Source organism: Schistocerca nitens, chromosome 6 (genome assembly GCF_023898315.1).
Source record: "Schistocerca nitens isolate TAMUIC-IGC-003100 chromosome 6, iqSchNite1.1, whole genome shotgun sequence".
NCBI lineage: Eukaryota > Metazoa > Arthropoda > Insecta > Orthoptera > Acrididae > Schistocerca > Schistocerca nitens.
The window spans coordinates 372,001,167-372,021,763 of record NC_064619.1 but is presented as its reverse complement, the minus strand read 5'-3'; the positions used below and the strand labels follow the sequence as shown (position 1 = coordinate 372,021,763).

The following is a 20,597-nucleotide window of genomic DNA, read 5'->3' as shown; positions in this document are numbered from 1 at the left end:
CCCATCCTAGAGAACGAGGATTCGTCCTCAGCGTTTACTCCTCTAAGAAGGCTGCCTTCACTGGGGCTGAGATTCCCCGCATCCCTGCGTTGCCAGCTCGACAAACGAAATTTCAGTTTAGGATAACGGAAAAGACGGGCGTCTGTGAGACACTCTTTGTCTGTTACCTCTGCAAGAGGACTTCCCGGCATGGGTGACCATACCTCTGCTACTTTCGTCACTGAAACACGCAAACCCTCACGCCCTCACGGAAGGTACTACTTTAAGGCGGTGTCTCGCCGAGAGATTAAAATAATTCAGAGCCTATTTAGGTTCCCCAAGTAACTGTAATAGGCCCTCTTCTGTTCTTGATCTACATAAGCCACAAAGAAGACTATCCGAACAGCCCTCTTACATTATTTGCAGATGATGCTGTCATTTACCGTCTTGTGAAGTCACAGGATACTCAAAACCAATTGCAAAATGATTTAAGCAAGGTATCTGCTTGGTACGAAAATTGAAAATTAACTCTTAACAATGAGAAATGTGAAGTCATCCACATAAGTACTAAAAGAATTCCGCTAAATTTCGGTTACAAGATAAATCTCACCCATCGAAAGGCTGTAAATACAGCTAGATACTTAAGGATTACAGATGCGAACAACTTATATTGGAACGACCACCTAAAAAACGTTATGGAAAAGACAAACTAAAGAAAGCGTTATTGGCAGAACATTTAGATGAAGCAACAGATGTACTAAAGATACTGCCTGCACTGTGCTTGCCCGACCTCTGTTGGGTACTGCTGTGCAGTATGGATCCTTACCACAAAGGGTTGACAACGGACATCGAAAAAGTCCAAACAAGGGTGCTCGTTTTGTATTATCGCGAAATATTGGAGAGAGTGTCATGGATATGATAAGCGAGTTGGTGTGGCAATCATTAAAATAAACGCGTTTTTCGTTACGTCGAGATCTTTTCACGAAATTTCAATAGCCAACTTTCCGCTCGGAATGCGACAGTATTTTGTTGACTGCCAAGTATAAGACGCATTAAAAATTAACCAACAAGGAGGCCGTAAAATGAAAACCGATTAAGGGATCGTAATGCCACTGCTACGGAAGGAGGCGTGGTGTCTGTAAGAACGCTGAGGCCCCAAACTCACCTGGTCTAGCGGTTCTGGCGCTGCAGTCCGGAACCGCGGGACTGCTACGGTCGCAGGTTCGAATCCTGCCTCGGGCATGGGTGTGTGTGATGTCCTTAGGTTCGTTAGGTTTAAGTAGTTCTAAGTTCTAGGGGACTTATGACCTAAGATGTTGAGTCCCATAGTGCTCAGAGCCATTTGAACCCAAACTCACCGCTAGAGGGACATGGACGGACACCGAAGTGACAACAGAGCGAGCACGTGTACGCATCGACTGTTCACTGCACATGGGGTCTGAGCACTATGCGACTTAACATCTATGGTCATCTGTCCCCTAGAACTTGGAACTACTTAAACCTAACTAACCTAAGGACATCACACAACACCCAGTCATCACGAGGCAGAGAAAATCCCTGACCCCGCCGGGAATCGAACCCGGGAACCCGGGCGTGGGAAGCGAGAACACTACCGCAACACTCATTCATGCTGGAAAGAGAAAAATGGAGGCCTGGAAAGAGGAGCAGAGGGGTGTATTGTGCTTGCTGGAAGCGGAAGGAGTGCGGGGAACGGAAATTTTTCAAAGATTGGCACTAGCGTACGAAGAGCGTTGGATGTCCGTTGCAAGAGTCAAACCGTGGCACAAGCGACTCAAGGATGAACGGATGTCATTGGACGATGACGCACGACCTGAAACGCCACACCAAGTTACCGACACAACTGTTCAGCAGATGGATGCCCGTGTTACTGAAGAGCGGCGAGCTACGGTAGCAGCCACTGCACGAAACGTCGGACTGAGTGTCGCAACGGCTATGGACATGCCTTGCTCTCCATACACTTGTGCACTTAAGATGTAGCAAAATCTGGAAAAAATACGAGAAAATAATTTTCAATTGTACATCCTGTGGTGTCACCGCCAGACACCACACTTGCTAGGTGGTAGCTTAAATCGGCCGCGGTCCATTAGTAAATGTCGGACCCGCGTGTCGCCACTGAGTGATCGCAGACCGAGCGCCACCACACGGCAGGTCTCGAGAGACTGACTAGCACTCGCCCCAGTTGTACGACGACGTTGCTAGCGACTACACTGACGAAGCCTTTCTCTCATTTGCCGAGAGACAGAATAGCCTTCAGCTAAGTCCATGGCTACGACCTAGCAAGGCGCCATTTGTAACATTGCATGTATCTAAAGAGTCTCACTTGTATCGCCACCATCTCCAGATGTCTCATCAAGAACGATGTATACAAGGATGTATTAAAAGTTAAGTATTCAAGGAGCTACGTACTTTTCTTTATAACATTCATTACGTATCCTGTTTCAGACCTCACTCCATCCTTCGTGAGTTAGCGCGTGCATCTTGGCCGCCTCTTTCAATTAGTGTGCGTAGTGTTGGCAAGTCTGCCGACACTACACATCCGGAACGTCTTCTTACCAGTTGCAGAAAATAATTTGTTGCTTTTATTGCGCTCTTGTCCTGGCCATAACGACACCTCCGTCTTTAGGAGGACGAAAAGACTGTTAATATCATTTAGATTCCACCCAGAACTGATAGCGTGACTCAGCTCTTCATTAAAGAATTTTTTCGACTGAGTAGAACATTTCTTCAGAAAACTCTCGGATGGCATACTTTCCGATAGGCCTTGTCATTTCAGGTTTATCAGCGTAAAACTGTTCTTAAACTTCTGTCATTTGTGCATTGTCAGTTTACGTCAGAACACTTTACGGATGTGATCAAATATTCCTGTCCCAAGTCTGCCTAAATAAAACCATTACTGTGAAGTCCCTGAACGTTTTAAAATTTCTTGTATCACGTGTGGCTTGTATAAGTAAAATGTTTGTTTTCGTCATCCAACATACGTTTCACATTTTTGTTAAGAGTCAGGGAATAAACAAGGAACTGTTACAGTGTTAGTAGTACACACATTATTCAAAAGTTATATAAGAACTGCGATATAGGAATTTTTATAAAATACTCCATGCCACCAAATTAAAGTTCCAACTGCAGGAAGTCGTCTGTAAAGTAATATACAGTATTATACTGCCTTCATTTTGTATCCTCTGCCAGTCACTTGTGTAACAATCATATCTGCAACAATTTAACTGTCGATATGACCTATAAATCATTCAAAAAATTTACGATTTGAGACGTTTTTGGGGGATTAAAACAGAAGGAAAATCACAGAAGAGCTTAAAGAAAGGGACAGGAAAATGTGACTGGCTGACCACTTACGAAAAAAACATGGGTGAAACAGACACTCTGTTAACACATTAAGAACATCTACCTAAAACTCTAGGAAACAGTTTGGACAGATCGCAAAAACGTAAAACTCGAACCACATTCGTTTCAAAGTCACTTAAAATATATGACAAATCTGCCGCTGCCCTCTGGTCCGAAAATAAAGCAATCTAGTAGAAAGTGGCGCACAGTGATCTGTAGGGCACGAGCACCGCACGCACATTGGAGGGTCCTCTCACCGGAGCAAGAAGCCATAAGTCATTGGGCTGTGACCTGTACGAAGAAGGGCAAGGAAGACCTCATCCCGTCTTCGTGGCTGATAGGAAGTACGCCACGGCCACGTAATTGGCTTTAGTAGATGCAGCTTTTGATCAGTCACTTCCAGCCCCTCTAGGCTCCCCATGACTCTGTACCACAACAGCGAGATGATAGCATGCAGGAGGATAACACACTGCAAGAAATGGGGATCGCTCCACGCCTCCTTGGCTACTACATCCGCCCTTTCGTTCCCCGCATTACCCAAGTGCCCTGGTACCCAGGTGTTGTAGCTGGAGGAAGTCCTCCTGGATATTTTGGACTACGTTATTTGCCGAGTACAAACGTTACAGAGAATGAAGGGCACTCAGAGAATCGGAACAGACAAGGAATTTAACGCTCAAAGAATGCCTCATCTGCTCCAGTGCCCACAAGATTGCACACAGTTAAGCGTCGAAGACAGTAAAGCGTCGAGGCAATCAGGTCTTGAGGACACGATCAGGGAAACAACAGAGCAATCAAGGGAGAACCTTATTTAGACGCATCCGTAAAAACAGTTGTAGAGTTGAGATGCATAGTTAAAATGGCAGAAAATAATGTAATGTTAATGAACGGATCGTGATAGCATTTTATATTAGGACAATAATTCTATGAAACATTGAAAATTAAATTTCTGTTGCTCCTGGAAGCCGTTAGAAAACCAAGCTGCAACTGGGATTAGATGACCAAGTGACGGAGTAACCGCCTTAGCCATATAGTAATATAGATGGCACCACGGTTGAACATGTGTAGGTTGCAGCTCACTGTAGCCACATTAACCACGTTAGCGATAAAGGTCTGTTCGATGCTAGGCTTTTCTTTACGATGTAACGTGGACGAAACAACACTCTAGAAATGATACCGTGACGGTCGCAGGCCCAGGGAAAGGCTCTTTATCGAACCCAGAAGAACAAAAGGGGTAGTAGATCTCGCATACCTCTCCCGATCATTTCTTAAACGTTCCTTAATTTTTTTTAGTTTTTGCGGGCAAGTCCCTTTGTGCCTGCACCTTTTACGGGCCCTATTTCACTAACCCCTTGATACGAATTTGAAGCTACGAGATTCTCATTCTTTGCACGACTCACAAATCTTATCAATATCTATAGCTATTTTAAGATAATGGGGAAAATATTGTACCTGGAGGATAGTGGATAGTGTGCCTAGGAACACGTGATGTGTTTCCTGGTCGGCGTTTCAGTACAGTGACTGATTTTAGAAGCACATGAGGGAATATGCATTAAAAACCGCTATAGCCAGTTTCCGGGATTTCCTGCTGTTTTGTTTTTGTGAGACACGAGGCTGCTTTTTGTGCAGCGTTTTGAAATATTTTGATTTGTATATATTAAAGTGCTGTGTTATGTATAAAGCTGTTTGGAGGATATTGTTAAATTCTTAGTTATAGATTTTCTTCATCAGTCGTACACCGTCTTTACACTGAAAGGGGAGACGATCTTCTATCACTGAATATGCAATATTTGCAAATGAACTAAGTTTCTTTAATGGCATAGTAAATTTCACTTTCTCTTGAAAATGAAAATTTGTGCTCGTAGCCAATAGCTTCTATTTCAAAATGTTTTTAACTCGTAACAGTACTTCTTAATTTCACTTCACTTACCGATTATTGGCGTCCAGTAGGGTAATAATATAACACATAGACTGTTAAATACGGTATTGACAAGATTTTCTCCATTCCTAGGTAGATTATCATGTAGCACCTTGAAAAAATTTTTCACATTTGGAAAAACCTTTCCGTAGATTGTAAAGCCGAAAGTATGAAAAGTGTTCCAAGGTACAACACTCTCCCCTACTTCATTACGGACAACTGCAACAACTGAAAAAAGATATTTTCTGCAAGGTCATTAATACACGAGGCACGTTCCATACAGATTTACCCTTTGTCTTTCCCCATCGTTCATGGTGCGCCAACTGACCCATCACTATAGTTGTAAGTATGTAAGACTTTAAACTGACTATAGGAGGCTCGTCAATTACTAGAAGTGAAATCCCTGCACTGTACAGCCCATTTTCCCAAATGCTGTCATGATATGAGGGGAGAACATGGATTGTGATCGTCAAGGACAGCGCTGCACCACGTGGTCTCTATGGACGTATGGAGTTAACACTGCGGATACTCACAGATGTGCGAAGAGTGCGCACTGCCACGAAAAGTGTTCTTGCAGCACAACAACCGTGCGAGTCGGAGAACGTCGGCTGTCATCGCTGTAATTGGGTTCCACCTATTCTCTAGAATTGAATCCTTTAAATTCTGTAGACCCTCCTTGAATAACTTTCTGGAGTCTGCCACACCCGCTGCAGGACATCTGCTCGTAGTTCCTCGAAGTCTGGTATCCTCGCAGATTTTTGTTCATAGCCCACGACAAGTGAAACTCAGCAATTGTAAGTCAGGGGAATACGGTGGGTATGACAGTACCTGCAACCCCATTTCACCGATAGTATCCGTGGTTTTCCGGCTCGTATGGGAACGAGCGTTGTCCTGATGCACTTCTCGCAGCGATGCACACTCTCTACATTCTGCCACCAACCGCTTTTGAATATCGGCAGTATTTACATTCCACAGAAAGTACGTCGTCCAGCGCTGTCAGTGGTGATGACGTCGCGTGTTGTCTGGTAATGTAATTTACAGCAATTGGGAAAATGGGCTGTACTGTAGAGGAATTACACTTCTAGTGACTATCCTGCCACAAACGATTAGACCAAAGTACTACATACTTGCAACTGTAATGACGATTCAAGTGGCGCACCATGAATGATGGGAAAAAATTAAGTGTAAATCAATATGTAACACTCCTCTGCAAGATGAACATCAACGGTCCCAACTCATTTCCCTGAGGTTCTCATGAAGTTACTTCTATGCTACGCTTCGCGATGTCTCTTCACCCACGATAAGTGATTACTTCTTTCCCGCAAGTGAGGGAGTGAAACCCGTGAGAGGCTTCGCGGAAGCGACAAATAGTAGCAACGGCGACTGTGTGGAAACGGCATATGTGTGTGATTCCATTGGCTGGGCCTCTTGTTGCAGGCGCGAACGTGACGCGGGCGTGCGGCGGCGGCGTGGTGTTGGCGGACAGCGGGGGCGGCCTGCTGCAGACACCGGCCTACCCCGGCTACTACGTGGGGGAGCTGGACTGCCACTGGAGGGTGCGCGCGCCGCCCGGCAGGGCGCTGCGCCTGTCGCTGCTCGACGTCTCGCTCAGGGGTGAGTCAAAGGGTGAGAGAGCGAGAGGGAGAGAGAGAGGGGGGAGGTGGAGTGAGGGAGAGGGAGAGAGAGGAAAGAGGAGAGAGGGAGAGGGATGGAGGAGTTGGAGAGGAGAAGAGAGTGCGGGAGAGGGGGGAAATGGGGGAGGGGTGGAGACAGGGGGAGAGCGATGAAGGAGAGAGAGGAGATTGAGGGGGAGGAGCAGAGAGAGGGAGAGTGGGGGAAAGAAGGTGAGGAGAGAAAGAGAGTGGAGAGGCAGGGGGAAGAAGGAGAGAGAGGGCGAGAGAGGGGAAGACAGAGAGAGATGTTGACATCTACATAGCAATGAAATTACGCACATTGCTACAAATAAATTAAATATTGCAATAACTATTGAAAACTACAGTATTTATTATCATAAATGGAGTTCACTGTGGGCCAGGCATTCCCCTGCTTCGGCAGTGAGGTCATAGATGTCCTGCAACACACCCTTGAATAATGGTTCAAATGGCTCGGAGCACTACGGGACTTAACATCTGAGGTCATCAGTCCCCTAGACTTAGAACTACTTAAACCTAACTAAGCTAAGGACAACACACACGTCCATGCTCGAGGCAGGATTCGAACCCACGACTGTAGCAGCAGCGCAGTTCCGGACTGAAGCGCCTAGAACCGCTCGGTCACAGCGGCCGGCTCCTTGAAGAATGTATCAGGGTCAGGTGGGCGATCCTTTGTTCTCCAGCTGCAGATCAGCCGCATTGGGGACATTCTGAAGTTCATCCCTGAGTGAGATGCCATGGTTTGTTCGAATGCTGTTGATGTTGTTACCTTGTCTTCCAGGAAGAGAAAATGCTGGTAACTTCAAAGTTGTATCTGTGCTGCGCGGGATTAGCCCAGCGGTCTAAGGCGCTGCAGTCATGGACTGTGCGGCTGATCCCGGCGGAGGTTCGAGTCCTCCCTCGGGCATGCGTGTGTGCGTTTGTCCTTACGATAATTTAGTTTAAGTATTGTGTAAGCTTAGGGACTGATGATCTTAGCAGCCAAGTCCCATAAGATTTCGCATGCATTTGAACATTTTGTTGAATCTGTTACTGGGTGGGAGTTCGTGTCATTCTGCTCTTGCCCGAGTGATGTCCAGTGATCACCGATGTTGAAGTCTTGACCTCTTGACCTCAGTCTCAGTTGCTGCCCTTAAGAAACTTTGCATCGAGATAAACAGAAGGAATGGATTGTCATTACATTTTTCCAAATATGATTTGAGAGCTGCCAACCGTCTAGTTCCGGAAGGGGCGATATTACTCGCTAATGGTAGCCCATGCACCGGAGTTGTCCTAATAGTTCCAGTCATGGACCGCATTGCAATGTATCGACAAGGTTGGTATGGCAGCTATTGGTCCAGACAGGAGCACAATATTCTGCAGTTGAGTGTACGAAGGGTATTACTCCAATTCTTAAAGTTTTGGCAGTAACACTCCATTGAGCAGCTTCTGATTCAGTTTAGTTCTAGTTTTGACTTTTGCTGATAAACTTTTCAGATAGTGACTGAGGTTGAGACATCGAGATATGTTAGGTGTGGATTATGTTTCAGTGTATCACCATCATAGAGAACGCGAAGTATTCTTTGAGGTTTCTCCTTTGTTAAGAGGATATGGTGTGGCTTCAGTTTTGTCTGGATTCGGCTTGAGCCCTCCCCCCCCCCCCCCCCCCCGTTTCGATGTTTCGGTATAAAAGGCTATCTCCCCATCAGTGGATTCTCACATGCGCGTTTCTAATTGTTATACAGGCTGTCTCAAAGTCCTTGTGTCAGACGTCTAGGGGTGGTAGTTCACATCAAGGGGAACAACTTTTGTTAGAGATAAAATGATCGCTGCCGCTTCCAGGCGACGCTAGGGGTCTTTCTATTGAATTCATCGGTCCTAGGACGACAGATTTCATCGAATTATCACGGCCTACTACACAGTTGTGCTATATCTGCATAGTACCTACACCAGTGAATTGATAAGAGAGGATTTCAACAAGAAAACCTTAAGAACGAGTTTCTCAGCGCGGAGAAAGATAGTTTAGAAGTGGATCAGGAACTCAAATTTAGATCAGCCTAGACCCCTTTCGCGCGTAGCAAACGACTCGATTACAGGCAACACATTACAAACGCACACTTCAGCGTGCCTACGCCCTGCCGCATCTCAGACGCATAACCAACAATATCGACGAGTCACAACTGAAATTAATCTGCGTCTTTCCTCCCCTGTTTGATTTTATCCATATTTATGATGTTTGGAGATCAGTGCCCGGATGTAAGTTTCCTAAAGCAGCATGACGCAATTCTCAAAAACACTCGAAAAAATCGCTTTTGAGACCAAGATTTCTGAACTCTGGTAAGTATTACGTAAAATATTTTTAAATTACTTACAGAGTCACATGTAGCTCAGTGCTTAACGTATACAAATTTCAGCTCCGATAATCACTACGTTGGTATGCAAAACTTAAGTACCGAAAGTAACTTCCACATGATGTGTCACCGCCAAGTAGCGTAGCTCGGTGAAACTTTCATCGTGCATAGGAAACACTGCTACAGTACAGTCCAGAAAGTGACAGAAAGTGATGCACAATGAAACAAACAGAAATGATAGTTTTATTCAAAGACATTAATTACACTGAAGTAACAGCGATTTACTGTGGTCCCATGGACATTAAAAAAGGCGGAAGCTGGTTCTTAATACGGTGTGTGATCAGCCAGTGGTCGGTTGGTTTGTGGGATTAAAGGGACCAGACTGCTGCGGTCATCGGTCCCTGATCAGCCAGTGCATTTTCTTCAACGTGCTCCCATACTGGCCACAAGACTGGCGAGCATTTCATCTGCCAGGGCATTCCATTCCTTCACCAGGACGACTGACAACTGCTGATGGTCGTTGGTGCATATGAGCGTAGTGCAATACGTCTCCGCGACACATTCCATACTTGCTCGATGTGATTTAAGTCCGGGGAATATTATTTTATTCCAACAGCTCCTGCACCAGCACTGCTCGATACGGTCGCACATTGTCATCCATAAAAATGAAGCCAGGGCCAAACGCACCTCTCAAAGGAAGAACACAAGCAAGTAGTACAGTGTCACAACAATGTAGACCGGTGAGTGGACCGTGTTCAAAGACTTGGAGATCAGTACACCAGCGCAACATTATGGCTGGGGAGCCATAATGTTGCGCGGGTGTACTGATCACCATTAACCAACATTATGGCTCCCCACACCATTAACAAACATTATGGCTCCCCACACCATTAATAAACATTATGGCTCCCCACACCATTAACAAGTGAACCACTAAAACTATCATGTTCGACAATGTTGTTGGGTGCATTAGGTGCTGCCACTTCTCTCCGTATGAGAGTACGTCCAGAATGAACTTGCTCTCACCTGAGAAGAGAACGTGCCCTCCACTTCTCGTTGGTCCAGTCCGTATGCTCTTGTCAACATCGTATACGGTGCAGCCGAATTTCGGGTGTCAACAGAAGAGAACGTAGTGGTCGTCGGCAAAGAGACCACCCCCATGCACTCACCGTGCCATTGTGGAGCGTGAGATAGCGTGCCTTGCAGCCCTATTAAAAGGGGTTGCAATTGCACCCGCCGTTTGACGTGTGTCACATCTTGGCTGATGGGCAATCAGGGATCATCTGCCGCTGTAGCTGACCGTTGTTGGTCACCTCCTCCATTTCGGACAGCAGTGCCTCTGGTTAGGAACGGTCCCTGTGCGCGTGAAACAATGCTATCATCAAAACCAAACTCCTGGCCTCCACTCGTCAGACTTTGTCCTTCTTCCAGTCTCCCGATAGTTCTCCCACGTAACACATCATTTAGATGTTGTCTCCGGGCCATGTTGTAATGAAGGACATCACCATATTGCACCCCTAACTGCTCGCTGATTGACACACAATGTTCAAAATGGTTCAAATGGCTCTGAGCACTATGGGAGTTAACTTCAGAGGTCATCAGTCCCCTAGAACTTAGAACTACTTAAACCTGGCTAACCAAAGGACATCACACACATCCATGCCCGAGGCAGGATTCGAACCTGCGACCGTAGCGGTCGCGCGGTTCCAGACTGTAGCGCCTAGAACCGCTCGGCCACTCCGGCCGGCACACACAATGTCTTTTCCCGTTCCTTCAATTCCCTTCTTTTGCGGGGTCAGCCCCATTTTGCTATGTATTCACGGTGACTTCGCTGCATGTGGCGTCCAGCTTCCTGTGCGCAACTGGGAGACCTCTGGATACATTCTTTCGCCCTTTCATTCATTTCCACTGAGTTGTTAATATGTTACATCACTTTATCCATCTCGTCCTTAAGTTTTGCAGATCAGTGTAGTTGAATTATATTAGTAACACCTTTCTTTAACTTTTTTAAAATTCATACTTTTTACCAAACGGAAATATTACTAAAAACATGAAAACATATTTTTTAATTTCAATTAGTAATTGCTGAAAAGACGAGTATTCGCGGTAAATTAAAATTTAAGTAAAAAATACGGAACAACAAACAGAAAACAAAATATTCTTTATTTCTAGATACTGAGTAGTATTATTAATGCATTTAATTCTCTTCATTTAATGATGAGGCATGTCACGTATTGGGTTCACATTTTAATTTATTTTCACGTACCAAGTAATTAAAAATAAAGCCTGATGCGCACAGCGCAGTAGCGTGCAAGCCAGGAAGGTTGTAAGCTTTCTATGAAACTTATTTGTATATAAAATACTGAACATTCTTTTACAAAAAATTTCTCCTCGTGTGAAGTGCCCGTTAGATATCGTATTCAACAGTTGGGAAATACTGACTATTGGTTGGCCCTGATTGCGCTTGTGAACAGTGTCGTGAAACAAAACTTTAATCTTAGTGAAATGCTGAATTTCATATAATGAAGCTAATTACATGCCAAAAGAAACTAATTATGTTCTCTGTGAAAACTATTTCACTGAAACTCAATACTGTAGGACGTTATGAAGTAAAATGCCAGATTTGATATACGGTACCAATAAAATAAAATACAGCTCAACTCGGAAGAAAATAACTGATTAAGATTATCTACACCGTTCACTGTAGATTAATGTGCTTGCTTAGCACAACACCTCAAAATTCTGACTATACGCTGTTTCCTTACTAAATTGGAGAGTGAGATCTGCCGCGAAAGAAAAGTAACTTTCCCCTTAGCCCGCCCGGCTAGCCGTACGGTCTAACGCACTGCCTCCGGAGAGGGAAGACGTGCCGGTCCCCGGCATGAATCCGACCGGCGGATTAGTGTCGAGGACCGGTGTGCCGGCCAGCCTGTGGATGGTTTTTAAGGCAGTTTTCCATCTGCCTCGGCGAGTGCGGGCTGGTTTCCCTTATTCTGCCTCAGTTACACAACGTCGGCGATTACTGCGCAGACACTGTCTCCACGTAAGCGTACACCATAATTACTGTACCACGCAAACATTTGGGGTTACACGCGTCTGGTGTGAGACGTTCCGGGGGGGTCCACTGGGGGCCGAACCACACAATAACTCTGGGTTTGCGGTGGGGTAAGTAGACTGCCGTAGCCTGTTGTGGGGTTGTGTACCACTGACGGCTACGGCGGAGACGAAGCCTCTCCGTCGTTTTTAGGTTCCCAGTTTAATAAATAAATACATACATACATACAGACGTACAACTTACCTCTTGCTCATCATGATGTTTTATGTCTGGTATATTAACGTTCTCAAAGCAAACTGAAATCAGCAAATGAGACAGCTAAAGAAAATAATTTACTCGCTACTAAACTTTCCTTTGATTGGGAGAAACAACCTGTGGCTGCGAGTGGCGTAAGGTGCAATGCACACACAGCGCCGGCTTTAGGGTGGGGCGACTCGGGCGGTCGCCCAGGGCGCCGGGGCCCAAGGGGCGCCACGTACTAAACGCATGTAAAAAAAAAATTACAATTTACAATCACCCATTTCACGAAACTAAAATATTATTCAGTCTCATTCAACATACGTCGCTAATCTCACGAATGCGCGACGAATTCGGGGTAGCAGAAGAGAAATCATGCTGAATGCAATATTCGTATTGTCTGCAACCATCCATGTTTGACGCGGGCTAGCACGGGCTCTACCAAAGCGCCTCTCTTATTTGTTTCAAGAACTGCAACAAGGAAGAGCCCATGCAGCCGCACCATCTCTCGTTTACAACAGAAACTACCGGTCGCTCCAAATAAAAGAAAATACAGACTGTGAAATATACATTACATTATGATTTAATTAATACGAATGTATTTATATCGAATATTTGTGACTTAATGACTCATGTACATTAATTAATAGATCATGCAATGCGTCCACTGCATTCATAGAGAATTCTCCCCTAACTTACTGAAATAATACAGCGCCACACAATGTTTGTTAGACTGCATATGTTGGCAGCGCTACGATTTGCACCCGCATGTCAGTAATTGTCAGTAAGAGTCGGAGGCAGCGGACATGTTTTCGTGGCTGAATAATTGTGAGTGAAACGAGCGTCGTGACTGTGTCAACATTTTAATTTTCTGGTAGGTGCGAAAAACATTTTTATCTTTCAGTTCAGGTTTTTTTCTAGTTACGTCTACTGAATTTCTTTATTTGTTATAGATCGAATATTGTGGTCGCGAAATAGAGCAGTGTCCAAGCAATAATTTGTCAAATTATTAAATCATGCCAGAAGAGAAGGAAATGATTAAAAAAAAAAGCTTTCTGGTTCAGAAAATCGGAAAAGGAAAGCTGAAAAAGAAAAAGTTCTTGAAGAGACTAAAAAGCACATGAGTATTTATAAGTACCTTAAAGGAAATTCTAAGGCAAATACTTCAGATATTGAATCAAAAGTCCATGTATCAGCAAATATTTCTTCAGACTGTGAACAATTATACACAAAAAATATACAATCACCTATTGAAGGTGATCAAATTGACCAGCGCAGTACATCTTTGCATGAATCCTCTGATACTTCTCCAAGTCAAAATCAACGCATGACATCTGTGGTCGATGAAAGTATCAACGTTCTTGCAATAAAAGAATACAATGTTTCTGATGTAGGTACGTGGCCAAAAGTACTTAATGCTAGAGATATAGATCGCATTATAATATGTGGATCCTCACAAGTATGTGTAAATAACTTTCCAAAAGATTAAAATGGGCGTCATTTCTCTTCAACTCATTACACAAGAAAACTATCAAACGAAGAAACTATCAGACGACGGTGGCTAGTTTATTCTGTATCAAACGACGGTGTCTTTTGCTTTTGTTGTCGACTGTTTGATTTAAAGTCAACTACTAATTTGACTACCACTGTGGGTTTCAGAAATTGGAAACATTTAAGTGAAGCTCTGAAACTGCATGAAAATAGTCCTAACCACAAAAAAGCATTTACTCAATGGACTGAAGCTGAAATCAGGTTTAAAGCTGGATTAACTATTGACAAGGAAGAACAAAAGCTAATTTCTAAAGAAAGTTTACGATGGAGCAATGTGCTTCAAAGATTGATGCACATTACTTTGTATTTGGCTGAAAATAATATGGCATTCAGAGGGTTATCAGATAAATTATTTACCCCAAATAATGGAAAATTCTTAGGTCTCGTACAGTTATTGGCAAAGTTTGATCCAATCATGGAAGAGCACGTCAGACTGGCATTGAATGGTGATTTTGCTGACCATTATTGCGGCAAAAATATACAAAATGAATTAATAGAACTCATTGCATCACACGTTATGTCTACAATCGTATCCCGCATAAAGGGTTCAAAGTATTATGCAATCATAGCTGACTGAACTCCAGATATAAGCCACAAAGAACAACTTTCGATAACTTTAAGATGCGCCGACATAACAGAGGATGGCGTAAGTGTAAAAGAACATTTTATCTCATTTCTGCAAATAGATGATACAACCGGTGAAGGCCTCACAGAAAGCATTTTAAAAACATTGAGTGATCTTGACCTTAACATTAATGACTGCAGAGGACAGGGCTACGATAACGGCGCGAACATGAAGGGGAAAAATAAAGGCGTCCAGAACAGAATTAAGAAGTTAAATCCACTAGCTTTTTTGTGCCATGTGGATACCATAGTTATAATTTGGTATTGTGTGATGCGGCAAAATCATCAGTAAAATCCGTGACACTGTTCGGAATGTTACAAAAAATGTTTAATATATTTGCTGGATCGGTAAATAGATGGAAAATTTTGACCGACCATTTGAAGATATACACCCTGAAAAATGTAAGTGACACACGCTGGAAAGCTCGAATTGATAGCGTCAAAGCGGTTCGTTATCAATTATGCGAAATGCATGACGCTTTGGTTTCCTTGGCCGATGCTACTGAACAAAGCGATGCTGCGGTGTCACACGAAGCGACAACACTAGGAGGACAATTAAAAGACTTCAGCTTCATTGTTTCTCTCGTGACATGGTATGATGTTCTGTTTCAAATTAACGTTGTGAGTAAAGCAAGTCAGTCACCCACAATCAACTTTGTCGAGTTTATGGGAATCCTTGACAAATGTTGCTCTTATTTGGAAACATATTGACAAACAGGTTTCGAACAAGTTATTGTAACAGCAACTGAACTGGCTTCGGATCTTGATACGCAGCCATTATTTTAACCACAAATGCGATTAAGACGTATTAAACGCAGGCCGGGTGAAGAGGCTGTTGATGATCAAATAACTGACCCAAAAAAGAAGTTTAAAGTAGAGTTTTTCAATGCACTGTTGGACACCGTGCACATATCCATGAAAGAAAGATTTGAACAGAGGCAAGAATTTTCTGCGACGTGGAGTTTCTTGTTTGACATTAAAAAAATTCAAAATAAAGAAGAACTAATACAATGCTGTTCTAAATTACAAGAAAAGTTAACTGTCAACATGAAGTCAGATACTGATGGAAATTTGCTGTGCGACGAAATTTTAGGCCTGCAACACTATCTCGAAGACAGCCAGGCAACGCCTATTGAAGCCTTAAACTTCATAAAAAAGCTTAATCTTCAAGAGTTATATCCCAACATCTGGATAACGTTACGTATTTTGCTAACAATACCAGTGACTGTCGCAAGTGGCGAACGCAGTTTTTCCAAACTGAAGTTGATAAAAACGTACTTGGAGGTCTACAATGTCTCAAACAAGACTAACCAGTTTGGCCTCACTGTCCATTGAAAATGAAGTTGCAGAAAACCTGGACTTTGCTAATCTGATCAGAGACTTTGCCGACAGAAAAGCAAGAAAAGTAAAATTTTAGTCGTTTATAATTGTTTTTCATTAGGCGTAATATGTTTTGTGTTCAGATGACTGACAGAAAATATAGGTTTATGGCTTACAGTTATATTAAATTCCATAAAAATATGGTACCCAATTCAAAATTAGTGTTTTTTCGTTATACATATTACCTCCTATATATAAAAATCAATTGTTGTGTGTTAGTCTCACCAAAACAAAGAAATGGCTTGACCAATTAGAATAATTTTTGTTTTGTTTTGTTCGCTTTAGTACAGGGGTGCTTCAGAAAAGAAAAGAAATCTTTGGGATATACGAGCCTGTTTCAACCACATTTTACGCATCTTTTCTTTGTTTGGAACACGCAAAAACAATTTTCTGGAGTTGTTGTAGATGTATAGTGCAGTACTACGCAATATTTTTAGACAATTTCCCAAAACGTGAATGCCCAAACAATATATCACTGCTATACTGACTGTTACGGCAGCGACAGCAGCATGCTGGACTGACGTCACAGGCTACACAAGACTCACATGGAGCGTCTTAGCGGGCTTTCAGATTATGTGGATTTCATTTCCATTTAAAAAAAAAAAATACTCAAATTTACGATGGAAAAAACCATGTTATGATCATAAGATGACGCCATTAACCACTTAAGACGATTTCTAGAAAACAGTCAAATACCGTGTTGCAAAGCACTGCCAGGTTCGCTATTTATACAATAAAGGGCGCCAACTGGACGACTCGCCCGGGGCACCTGGATGGCTAAGGCCGGCCCTGTGCACACACTGCAAAACTTTACTAAGAATGGTGGAGGAGGGTTTTATTTTAAAGAAAAGAGTTCTTGAAGAATTAAACTCTGATCGGAAAAGACTGTACAACGTAAGATGACTCCAACAATTACGAAATTCTTTCAATTCAAAAATTACAGACATTTAAACCACCTGCGTTACTTGTGACATGATGTAAACAAAGAGACTACACTAGCAGTAATCATGAATATTGTTAGTTGACTGAGGGACAAAGATTTCTTCCAATTAATAGTTCTGACAAACTAAAATTTCATTCTTGCTCGTGTATTGTTTACCCTGAAATATTCCTTCAAAAATCTTCTCCACACATAAAGTCGAGAAAATGTTTTAACAAACAGGTTTTTATCCATAATAAAGTATTTTTATTCCATAAAATTTCTCCCAAATTCTCAAACATCTCTGAAACTGAACTGCCTCTAATAAGAATGCCCTAGCGTTCCCCGACTGACTAGAGATCAAGCGCATAAAAGGTCATTAAAAATGGTCAAGGCTGTTATCCACTACTCTTGCAACGCGCTCATGCATCTTTCTCTCAGTAGAGTAAAAGAGAAATATTTACACGGCAGAAAACATGAATATCTTACAAGGTGAGCTAGACTCGAATCGAACCCGTGTTGCGGATTAACGAAACCGGGTGGTGCACCAGTCATACTGAGTGTGGTTTATAGCCGGTTTCCCATTATTGTTTAGGCAAATTCTGGGCTGGTACAAATTTTCGCCTCAGTAAACAGGATACACAGAACGGGATCACACACAGAACAAAGACCACCCAAACTAAAGACAGGTGGCGCGCACACCTTCCCTCCCTTAGGTGAGTGTCGACTGCCAGAACAGGAGGGCCATCCGGCCGCAAAGTTAAATAAAAATACGTTGCCAATCCTTGACTAGAGCGGATCTGGTACTATACGGGACTAAACGCTAACTGAAAAAAAAATTATTAAAAATGAAAGTATTTCATAATACGTTTGTTTATGTGGCCATCTTCCGCAGTAGCTGTTAACATCTGTTGTTATAGGTTATCTGTCTTGACCTGACTGCAATGGGCCGGCCTTGGTGGCCGAGTGGTTCTAGGCGCTTCAGTCTGGAACCGCGCGACCGCTACGGTCGCAGGTTCGAACCTGCCTCGGGCATGGATGTGTGTGATGTCCTTAGGTTAGTTAGGTTTAAGTAGTTCTAAGTTCTAGGGGACTGATGACCACAGCAGCATAGTCCCATAGTGCTCAGAGCCATTTGAACCATTTGACTGCAATGTGATTAGAAAGAATTACACTATCTAGACGTGTTTCGCTTTTATTTATAAAGCATCTTCTGTGGCATTCTGTAAATTGGATACATACGTTTGTACATTTGTTTTTTGATTATTTTAGGTTAAAAAAAGCGTTTTCTTTATGAAGTTAGTCTGTAAGCTACTTACGGCGTTTCTTTACATAGTCTGCACCTACCCCTCTTGCTAGCAGTGGTTGATGACGACAGGTGTTTTTTCCTGCGCCGCACTATTTATAATTGACTTTCTTAACTGTTTTTCATTCATCACTGCTACAGTATTTATGTCTATTCGTTTGTTTTAGTTCACGTTGTAAGTGTTGCCAACCTATGAAACGATTTTGTGTGAGTGTGTATGTGTGTGTGTGTGTGTGTGTGTGTGTGTGTGTGTGTGTGTGTGTTTGAGAGAGAGAGAGAGAATTAGTGAAATTGTCTTGTATGTAGATAGAGACGTGAGAGGGGTGGTGTTTTTTCCCACAGGGGTTGCGAAGAACGACAGGGATGGCCTGGACAGTGATTATGGGACAGATCTGGGAGAAAATGATAGTGGTAAATGGAGCCTGTGGTAATATTTGTACTTTTAATGTTATATTAAGTAGTCAATCAGTTTAAATAGTGTGTGGTTCGCCAAGTCGATCTGGTCATGTTTGAGTTGTTTCTTTTCTGTTATGGTTTGTTGGATGTAATAGCATTCTTGTAAGGTGAGGTGTTTTTTTGTTGTTGTTTATCCTTGTGGTTTTCATGTCTGTGTCTCTGGCTCTTACATGTTCTTTGTATCTGGTGTCAAATGTCCTCCTGGTTTGACCTATGTATCTTCCATCACATGTATTGCATTTCCGTTGGTATATTCCTGGATTCTGATACAGATCAGTTTTTCCTATTGTTTTTGGGAAGTATTTCTGAATTGAGTGGTTTGGTGTGCTATTTTTATGCTTTTTTTAAATATTGGATATTCTGTGTGTGTATTTGTGGTTGTATGTCATTGTGTACCATCTTTTATTTTCTGTTTCTTTCACACTTTGTGCTGTTTCTATTCTTGTATTTTGTGTATTTCTTTGTGTGTGATTTTGTCCTTGTGTTGGTGGCAGTTGGGTGTTTGTTCTTTTCTGTTTCTTGATTTTATTGTTCCGTTATGTTACTAAGTTCTCTTTGTATCCATTCGTTTAATTGCACTGCAGTCAGCTCAAGACAGATATCCTATAATAACAAAAGTATTTCATTTTTTTATAAATATTGTGTTTAATTATTTGTCAATTTACACTACTGCCCATTAAAATTGTTACACAAAGAAGAAATGCAGATGATAAACGGGTATTCATTGGACAAATATATTGTACTAGAACTGACATCTGATTACATTTTCACGCAATTTGGGTGCATAGATCCTGAGAAATCAGTACCCAGAACAACCACCTCTGGCCGTAATAACGGCCTTGATACGCCTGGGCATTGAGTCAAACAGAGCTTGGATGGCATGTACGGGTACAGCTGCCCATGCAGCTTCAACACGATACCAGAGTTCATCAAGAGTAGTGACTGGCGTATTGTGACGAGCCAGTTGCTCGGCCACCGTTGACAAGACGATTTCAATTGGTGAGAGATCTGGAGAATGTGCTGGCCAGAGCAGCAGTCGAACATTTTCTGTATCCAGAAAGGCACGTAACGGACCTGCAACATGCGTTCGTGCATTATCCGACTGAAATGTAGGGTTTCGCAGGAATACAATGAGGGGTAGAGCCATGGGTCGTAACACATCTGAAATGTAACGTCCACTGTTCAAAGTGCTGTCAATGTGAACAAGAGGTGACCGTGACGTGTAACCAATGGCACCCCATATCATCACGCCGGGTGATACGCCAATATGGCGATGACGAATACACGCTTAGAGTGTGCGTTCACCGCGATGTCGCCAAACACGGATGCGACCATCATGATACTGTAAACACAACCTGGATTCATCCGAAAAAATGACGTTTTGCCATTCGTGCACCCAGGTTCGTCGTTGAGTACACCATCGCAGGCGCTCCTGTCTGTGATGCAGCGTCAAGGGTAACCACAGCCATGGTCTCTGCGCTGATAGTCTATGCTACCGCAAACGTCGTCGAACTGTTCGTGCAGATGGTTGTTGCCTTGAAAACGTCCCCATCTGTCGATTCAGGGATCGAGACGTGGCTGCACGATCCGTTACAGCCATGCGGATAAGATGCCTGTCATCTCGACTGCTAGTGATACGAGGCCGTTGGGATCCAGCACGGCGTTCCGTATTACCCTCCTGAACCCACCAATTCCATATTCTGCTAACAACCATTGGATCTCGACCAACGCGAGCAGCAATTTCGCGATACCATAAACCGCAATCGCGATAGGTTACAATCCGACCTTTATCAAAGTCGGAAACGTGATGGTACGCATTTCTCCTCCTTACAC

At 43.1% G+C, this 20,597-nt stretch overlaps 1 protein-coding gene across 1 annotated transcript in view; it reads left to right on the top strand.

The window, feature by feature from the left end:
• The window catches only part of LOC126262475 (uncharacterized), a 505,580-nt gene that overhangs the window by 433,292 nt on the left and 51,691 nt on the right, over window positions 1-20,597 (top strand). Inside the window, exon 4 of the mRNA XM_049959139.1 lies at window positions 6,692-6,868. Coding sequence (XP_049815096.1) covers window positions 6,692-6,868 — 177 coding nt within the window. The remainder of the gene's footprint in view (window positions 1-6,691; window positions 6,869-20,597) is intronic.